Source organism: Rhea americana, unplaced genomic scaffold, assembly GCF_003343005.1.
Source record: "Rhea americana isolate MKP2758 unplaced genomic scaffold, rheAme1 scaffold_216, whole genome shotgun sequence".
Taxonomy (NCBI): Eukaryota; Metazoa; Chordata; class Aves; order Rheiformes; family Rheidae; genus Rhea; species Rhea americana.
The window spans coordinates 198,744-208,650 of record NW_028186312.1 but is presented as its reverse complement, the minus strand read 5'-3'; the positions used below and the strand labels follow the sequence as shown (position 1 = coordinate 208,650).

General features: G+C 37.5%; 1 protein-coding gene across 1 annotated transcript; it reads left to right on the top strand.

Annotated features, from left to right (window-relative positions):
• Position 1: 1 nt before the first annotated feature.
• Positions 2-5,596, top strand: MBLAC2 (metallo-beta-lactamase domain containing 2; the record flags this gene model as incomplete). The annotated part of the gene is made up of 2 exons (XM_085305142.1): positions 2-296; positions 3,576-5,596. Coding segments are annotated over 2 exons (681 nt in total), but the record flags the coding sequence as incomplete, so codon positions are not given.
• Positions 5,597-9,907: the final 4,311 nt, after the last annotated feature.

Here is a 9,907-nt window from a genome sequence, read left to right as displayed (position 1 = left end):
GCCGCCGCCGCCCGGGGCCGGGGCCGGGGCCGGGGCCGGGGCCGGGGCGGGCGGCGGGGGCCGGCGGCCGCTGCTGGCCGTGGCCACGCACGTGCACTTCGACCACTCGGGCGGGCTGCACCAGTTCGAGGAGGTGGCGGTGCACAGCGCCGAGGCCGGGGCGCTGCTCCGCGGCGACAACTACGAGGCCGTGACGTGGCTGTCGGACGGCGAGGTGGCGCGGCCGCCGCGGCCCGGCTGGCGCGCCCGGCACTTCCGCGTGCCGCCCGTGCGGCCCACGCGCATCCTGCAGGAGGGTGAGCGCCTCGGYGTCTCGGGGTGGGGGCGGAGCGGTCGGAGCGCTGCGGGGACTTGAAAATCGCTGTTACTCCAGTTAGGATGGCATTTCTGCCTTTTGAGTAGCATTTGCTTGGCGTAAGAGGAAGTTATCAACAGCCAAAGTTCATGGATTAGGGATGCGTCTCATGGTAGGGGCCGTGCTAACAGTGGGTGCAAGTGGAAATTCCTAAAACTTTAGTCCAGGGAGCTATGGGATAAAACAGGATTCTGTGAAAATGAGAAGCTTTAAAGCTGATAAATTTACTTCAAAATTCTGTAGCCACCTGTTGGTAGCTTTTTTTTTTTCCTCCTTTCCCTTTTTCTCTCTTTTTCCAGATACTTTCTTTTTTCCAGCTGCTTTCATTGCTTTATTTGAGTATAAGCATCCTGATTTAAATGCGAGAAATGTGTAAACTTAAGAGCTAAAGTAATTTTTAAAATGTTTGAACTATCTGGAATCGTGGGCTGCTCTTCTTCTGTGCTAATATTGCTTTGTTTGTGGGGCTCTTCTTAGAACAATTCAACTGGTATTTTTCAGTTTTGTAAAATGTGCAGCCTGCTTTGCAGAGTCTTCAAGCCATTGACAGCCCTCAACAAGGAACAAAAAATGTACAGTAGACAGTTCTGAAAGTATTGACAGAACTCAAATTATGGATTAAAAATATCTTGTATTTACSTAATCTGTTTGTCAACGCAGGATTTTTCCCTAGAATGAGAATTAGTAAATAGCAAGGCAAGGAAAAGTGATCTAGCTTTTTAAGACTAATTGACAGCCCAAAGTTTAGCCTGAGGCTTCAATATTAGTGAATTTTGGCCTCTGGTGACCCATATTATTTATAAACCATCCCTTGATGGGATGCAATAAAGAATAAAGCAACTTACTGAAATATACTCTGAAATGTACTCAACTTACTGAAAAATACTACTAAGCATATGGGTTTCATTTTACGGAAGTAGCTTATTACAGAAAAAAATTTTGCTCAGTTTTTCAGTTTGGCTTCATAGGTAACAATGAGTAGGTGGTTTTGGCAACAAATAGGGTAACTAGAATCTCGTGAAGCAGGAGATAAAACGTTAGCTCTCTGTAAGACAGTTGGCACCTTTTGCATGTTACTTAGATCGGAGTTGCTTCTTGGCTGTAGTAGGCCATCACCCTGCATGGGTGCTTGAAAGAGCAGAACTCTGAGCTTATTGAAGACTTCCAGGAAAGTCATTAACTATATACCTATAATTAAAGAAAAGGGTTTATTTTTATTTTCTTTAAAAGGGAGAGAGTATAAGAAAAATCTATTGTAAAAGATCACACTCACTATCAAAGAAACATCAAAGTTTATAAGATAGCATTTATTGAGATACTTTCCATGGAAGTGGCATGTAACGTCTATGCATGTGTAATTGCTGCTATGTAAGTATATCCAGAAATACACACAATACAGAATGTGGCAGAGTTAGTAGTCTATTACAATCCCAAGCCGTAGGTTTTACTTACATGTTACCTGCTTTGTACAGTCTCCTACTGAGGTTACTTTTGTATTACATTAATCTTAGGAGATCCTTCAAGTACCCTCATTTTGGCTGTTCTTCCTAAAATCACATTTTTTTTTTGTATCCTACCTTAGCATTTATTGTTTTCATGATCATTTGTATCTTCTAAGACTCACAGTTTCTTTCAGCTGTTAAAGTGTTAATTTTTGAGTTCTGTACATTTCTTTAAATGTTGGATGCCATATTTGGCTTCCGTAAACTGTTCTCAGTGCCTGCAGCAATTTGAAACCCACTGGAACACTTTACACTCCAATGGGTTCCTCATCTCCACTATTATCTTGTTTACTACTACAGGCATTTTCTGCATAAATTTCTCAATAGTCTATTCTACTCTACTATTAAGGCTTCTCAGTATTTCCTCAAAAGAGGATTTGTCTAAAAATATAATTCTGAAACTAACTGCAACATAGGGATCAGACATTTTCCCTGTTAGGTCAGCATGGTCARATGTTAGCTCTTCCATGACTTCCAAACTCTATTCTAGCATTCTGCAAGTGAGGCAAGTGGATATCCCCAGCAGCCCTAGCCATAGCATAGTTCATGCCTTCCCTTAGTAGCTCCCAATCCAAGCATAGTAGTTTATATCACAGTGAGAACATGATGTAGTACTTTCCCATTGAGCCCCAAAGCATGTCAGGTAGTATCATGAAAAGGTCTGTCTTTCAAGAGCTAAGTATCTTTAGGCTTACCGAGTCTGAGTAGATTCATGGACTATCTGTATCTTCTGTAAGACAGATCTGTAACATTTGGATTTTTATAAAGTAGAAGTTGGATTATTTTTTTGTTGTTCTCCTTGGAATTGAAATGTATATTACAATTTTAAGCATCATCCTCCTCTGATAACTGTTTCACTAGCTGCAGGTTTTCATGCCATTAATTTTATGGTACTGCATATTATTTCTTTTAGGACCATTTAGTATAGTTATGAGGCAGCTGGTTATGGGAAGATTGCTCATATATTGGTGGTCTTTCTCAATACAGTCTGCCCTTAAGTTTACATATTTACCACCTCTAAATTCATTGCTTTTATAAATGTATGATAGAGCAGTCATTACTTAAAATTAACAGCAGACTTACTTGGCTGGTTCTCCATCCCTACATTGACTTTCTACTGACAGTACTGGTTTTGTGGCTAGAATGATGAAAGGTATTTACATTTAAGCCAGTGAGACAAATGACCTAAAGTTAAGAACATTCTCTTTTTATACATCTGATTCCATAAGATGAAAAAAGTGTTTGGAGGCCAGTCCTACTTTTCCTCCAGCAATTCAAGTTCTGTCATTTTACATTTCAGAAGTAACTTCAGTGGAACTCTGAATTAAATGATGGTAAAATTGAATAAACTGTGAGATTCTTTCTTTGTAAACTTTCATAGGAGACACAACTTAGRTGTGTTCTATTTGGTTCCTGTTTTATTTTCTCTATCATGTTTCTTTTTCCACAGTTTAGTTCATTAGAMCTGGAATAGGTTCCCTGGGACTTAGGAAACCCAATTAATATAGCTCAAGTCTCTGCTGTCTATTAGTATTTGACTTATTGTCAAATGTATTCTTAAAATGCTTCTTTGGCACTGGACAAGAAAAAAGGCCCTACTCCCACTGTTGTGGATATAAAGCATGTATAAGCTTTCAGTAAGTGCCTACTTCATATGTTTTTGTGATGTTTAATATGCAAAATAAATGTATTTGTTTCCTTACCATCTCTGTTTGCAGGGGACGTGATCAGCCTTGGAGACCGACAGCTTACTGTCATGCACATGCCTGGCCATTCAAGAGGAAGTATTTGCTTACATGACAAAGACCGGAAGATTCTGTTCAGCGGAGATGTTGTGTATGATGGATCCATGATTGACTGGCTTCCCTACAGCAGAATAAGCGACTATGTTGCAACCTGCCAGCGTCTCATAGAGCTAGTGGACAGAGGTCTTGTGGAGAAGGTACTACCTGGGCATTTTAACACGTTTGGAGCAGAAAGGCTGTATCGTTTAGCTTCCAACTACATTGCACAAGCTGGAGTTTGTCACAGAGTTTCTACTTGTGCCATGAGATCCATTGCAAGCATAGCACTTCGTATTACAAATTCTAGAAACACCTCTTAGTGATAGTGCACTTTGTGTGATTTATTGTTGTTGAGAAACCAAATGGCTTGTGAAAGCATTGATACGTGCAAAAGCAGTATGCATTAGTAAAGAGTTGGCAAATTGGTATGGATGAGCTGTAAAAATTCTCCTTATTTTTGCCTATATTATTCCTATTTTTTAAAAAAATACATAAGCTAGTAGCTTAGCTGAAGCTACCATTTTTCTTTCTATTTTTTCAGGGCATGTTTGCACTCATACTGTGATTGCCATTTGACTGCAATTTGAAATACATTGCTTTATTTTTGATATGATTCTGAAGATACATATGATATGCCAAATTGAAAGGTTTTACATGCCTGAAGCTCATGCCTGAAACTTTTTTGATGCAGCATAATGGTAAATAAACACAAATAAAAAAAAATTATTTGTGTTTAAAAGTATTTTTATGTGGCTGGATTGTAACATGGCTGTTAATGCTCTGTAGTGGGGGAGAAGGATGGAGGGTATTACGTTCCATTGTCCTACTGCAGATACTGGATTAAACATCTTGTACACTTGTTACTATGGAGTGAATGTAACTTGAACTGTTTTCTGTTTGCTTATGAAGTGTTCTGGTACTTACCTTGTTAMAAAATGTAAAGTGAATTGCATTTGAGTCTGTTCCAAAAAAAGTTGAGTACACTCAAAAATGTTAAATGACATTGTACCTTCCTTATTGAGATGGAAGTGTGATATTTAAAAGTTGTAGAAATGGTTAAAAGTTGTGTGTTTATACTAATGGTTTATATATTTAACTTCTGTAAAAGGACACTGTCTGATCAGTTATTTTTGTATATAAACATATATACTTTCCTAACAAGATTGTTTTTTCTCTTAACATTTATCCCAAACTTCAGTGGAGTTTAATCTTACTTGTTTGGCTTTCACTTTATGTGGAAACATTTCTTTTCCTCTGATGATACCAAGCAGAAATCAAGCCCAAATTATGGCACGGAGGGTGGAAACTGGAGTCCTTCTTAATAGGTTAAATTCTGGTGAGAGRAAAAAAAATAGCCTACTTTGGAAACCACTTGCAAAATAAAAAGCATTTTTGATCAACATTTATGAAAGAGAAGATCTTACATAATATTTTTCTTCTCTTTTCATAGCTGACTGCACTCCTGTCTTTCCTAATTGACTATTCCTTCACCAAAAGTACGACTGATAGGATGTGACAACCATAGCTCGTGTTAGCGGTGTCTCTTTCCCATTACAGACTGAAGCAAAATTTTAAGTAGGCAGACAGACACAACAATGTGGTACTTGGAAGACAGGTTATCTCTTGGATCATAGTTTCTCTTTTAGAGAAATCATAAGTATTTTAGTGTATTGTATGATGAATGTTTAATTATTGGATAGTATTGTCACAAATGAAGCTAAGAACTATTTGTATTGGTGGTCTGTGGCCAGAGGAAAACATATAGTTAGTCTGGGAAGGAAGAAGTCATTCAGTGAAGAAGCACAGAAGAATTTTACATTGTGGTTTTCCTTCTTTCCCTGCTGACACTTACTGTATTTATGTAGCAATCTAGAATTAGTCTTGATGGGCAATGTGCAGATCTGTGGTGGGAATTAGGAAGTTCAGAATGGCTGAAGAAACACATGGCGAATGGCTGAAGAAACACATGGCGCATGACTGAAGCTTACACCGGTTTTCTGGATGAGACTGTGGTGTTACAACATACCCAGCAATAACATTTGATTGAATTCCTTCAGATTAACCACCTGTAGCATAATACTGATACGTATCTTTATGTTTTTATGAAGGCTGCAGCAGTACTGGTGATATGCACTTTAGAGTAATGCAAGCAAGAGATACCTATTCTTTCATAAAGCCCACCAATATTGAACTTGGGCTGCTAATTTTTTTTACAAGTGTTTATTAGTCAAATGAGATCACGTTAAGTTAGTTTTGTGTTTACACTTCTGTTGTATTTGATATTAGGAGCCCTGAAACCAAATCTTACTGTATTGTGAAGCCTGAGCTCCTAACAGGAGGCTCACATGCATGTCAATTCAAAAGGAAAGCTACTGTCTATCACTTGTGTTTAAATCTGTGCTCAGTATCAGCTACAAGCTCCCTAAATGTTCAGATCACTGGCAAAATCCCATGTTAAACCATTCTTAAGCCCATGAAGTCTATGTAGATAACAGCAATTGTCAATTTTTTTCCTTGACAAAAATCTATGGAATATTTCCTAAATCAGAAGTGAACTTAATGTGAACACAGCCTGGAATGGTGTGTGTTTGTAAACTGCTGCTATAATCCAGTTGAAAGTAGTTGTTGTGGGTCTTAAAATTATTTTTGTATTATAAGAAACTCAATACTAGGTAAATGACATGTCTTAAATATAAAGTAACTAGCTCTGACTATTTTTGTTAATAACTACCAAGTTTTAGTCATAAGAGTTTGACAGTGTCTCTTTAACACTACTTGGATTAATATTTAAAATATATATGTTAGGTTTAAATGTTGCAATATTTTGGACATTTAGAACTTGATTTATTTGTAAAAATCTAAATCAATGTGTATTACTTCAGTTTTCAGTAGATTGGAAAATTTATGAAAAATTCAGATGGGGAGTTTTGCTCTGTAATCTGTCAAGACTTTGCTGATGTTAAATAACAGTTTTCATAGAAGAAACCTTTTATCATGTATATCATAATAAAAGTGTTATAAACTATGCTGTGCAGTTATAATTTGTAAGTATCTTGAAGAAGTGGATTGCAAGAAAAGTTGCTAGCAGCGTTTTTTACTTTTCTGAGCATGACTTCATTACAAACTTTTACTCATCACAGACTGATCTGCAAAACTTATACAAAACCATGACTGAGTGCTACTTCAAAGATGTTTTTAAAACCTGTAAGATGATCAGGAGAGCCTTTCCCATTCTCTCATCTTGACAGGTTTCACAGCCAGACAACAGGGCTGATTGCCTGCCTGGGAGGAACTACTCAGATGAGATTACTGGGGTTCTCACTTGGCATTGTTCCTCTGTCCTCCTTGCTGTCCATGGAAACAAGCCTTTTATCACTTAACCTAAGAGTCAATACTAATCAAGCTAACAGGCTGTCATCTTTTCAGAGTGCTGCACAACTATTTATTTATTCCCTATTACACATCTGGGAACAAAGACCCATTTTCTAGCGGAAATAAGGCATCTCAGCTAACAAACATCTGAGCTCTGTAAATTATGACAATCCATGACGTGGATCCACAGCGTACATCTCAGTTCTGAAGTGGTCTTCCTCTGTTACYGAAGGTCAGTATTAAGTCCAGATGCACATGAGTCATAGAAGTACAAGATGAAATGTCCCAATTTCAAGCATTTCTCCTATTGCCCTAACTCCATGTTCCAGTTTGAAGTGGAACCACAGTAAGACTCATAACCCACTGCTAGTTTCTCAATGAATGGGTTTGCCTATGAGTTGAAGGAAGTTGTTATGTATACTGGTTTTCTGTGAAGTATGAAAATCATATTCAACGTATTTGATGTGATAATTTGTAGTAGCAATAAGTGATTTTTTCATTGATACTCAGCAGTTAGGAAAACGTTTGCTTTGCAGATGAAGAATCAAATGCTTCATTGCACTTAATGAAGCTACAAGATACAGGACTGAAAGAGACTACCTTGAGGTCACCCAGTCCTTCCTGATGCACAGAAGCAGAATATTTGCCAAAAACCTGAGGTTTCCAGGTCTGTCTGCCCCCACTTCTTCCAATGTATTTTCACTTTCCAGTCCTTCTGCTGCCTCATATTTTTGGCCTTTCTGTTGCCAACTTGCTCTGCCCACATCCTGCTACTGTCTCCTCTCTTTCCCACACCCTCTGCTGCTACCTACTCACATCTACCTAGACTTCCATCTACATCTCCCCATCAATCTGATGAGTCCCACCACCACCACCTCTTCCCTCTTTCTCACTTTGAGGAACAACTGGTTCTTCTTCACAATGTTCTTAAGCACCAACCTCTAGAACGTCTGATTTGGAGTGCAAGCTAAGAAAACTAATAGAACACAGGGCTGATAGAACAGCACTGTGATTTACCAACCCATGATAATGGCGATTCCACAAATGGTAGATCATTCATAGTTGTTGTAAATAAAAATTGTATGTAACCAGTGATAAACTGGAATTAGATTGAATTTAAATGTTTAAAAATATAAACTATTTTTCATAATTACTGTATGTGTGCAAATGATCAAAGAATGAATCAGAACACTGACTGTTGTAAAGAAATCCCTTTTATATGACCAGAAGATAGGCTGAATATCAGATGGAGGCATAGTGATAAAAAGCTATGTGACATCTTGAATACTATTCTTACTTTTGCAAAGATATTCTTTGTGATTGCAGGAACCTTCTTAAACTCTTTGGCTTGTTTCCCCACCTGCCAAGTTGTAATAAGGTCAGATGCGTATATGCTGCACACAGAGATTAAGAGGATTTTTAAGCATGATGGAAGACRGGATAAGAATTCAAAATGATTTTGACATATTGGCAAGGTAGTCTGAAATTAGTAATATGAAATGGAATGAAAACAAGTTGAAAGTGCTATCTTCCACAGGAGAATTTCAAAATGGAAAAATTCAAAAGGAGAAATAATTGGGCAGAAAGTACTATTACAGAAAAGCATGAAGAATACATTAGACTAGAAATACGAATTTGATTCAACAGTGTGAATGTATTAGGAAGAGTGCCAACATGTAAGGCAAGGATGAATCTATTCTGCTAGGAGCTGATGACACTTCAGTAGACTACACAACCCAGTTCTGCAGAGCATACCTTAAGACAGAAGTAAACAAACTGGAATGATTTGGAGGAAAGAAAGCAAAGGTATTAAGCTTAGCAAACATGACATACAAAGACTTACGGGAGATAACTGAGAACAGTTTTCTGCTATATAAAAAGATAAGTATATTATATCAAAGAGTAACAACCTAATTTGTGGTAAAGGGTAGCTTGAACTGAATATGAAGAAAAATCTACACGATAGATAAGCAATAGTTTATATTTTTAAACATTTAAATTCAACGTAATTCCAGTTTATCACTAGTTACATAAAATTTTAATTTACAACAGCTCTGAATGTGTTGCATTATTTCTGTCATATCAAACTACACCTTACATTTCACAATAGAAGCTACATTATGAGACAGCTCTCTCAACCAACCAGAGACTTTATATAAAATCTTCCTTTGAAAATGTGTGAAAATTAAACATCAATTACTTCAATACTACACTGTCTCAATTTACTTTTACATCAGAGAACATCCATTTGTCATCACCTCACTATGAAAGAAAAAATAAGATGTTTCTGCTACAGGGAAGATTCCCAGGAGCAGAAGAAAAAGCATCCTTAGTGTTAAATCCTGCACAACATTAAATAAACAGAGCTCAGAAGGAGCTTCAGCATAAATGCTGTTAAAGCCTAGTTTAAAACCTTGCCCCTTTTTAAAAAACCCGACATCTGCAATCACAGGAAATTAAAATGGAGATCTTTTAAGACTGAGAGAGGGAGAGATAAGGATGAAAAAAGATGGTAAAGGAGGAATTATGAATATTAACTTTTAACAGCTAGATTTAAGAATTCAACCAACACCATTTCAAGTTATTATTTATATTTTTAACTAATTGCTGCATTAATGATTTCAGTAATAAGTACCTCTTGTGTCTAAAAATTCAGCCAGATTCCATCCAAAATGCATGCTTCTTCGGTGCTTTCATGTCCAGATTGAATCAGGAAGCACCGAAACATGTAGAACTGAAAAATAATCAGAAAACACTTAACAGGTTTTATCTGAACTTTAAATAATGCTAAGTTTAGAATATTACATACATACGTATGGTTGGTGGAAACATTTTATCTTAAGCTATATTTACACTGCACACACTGTTGCAGCATAGGGATAGCCAGACTAGTT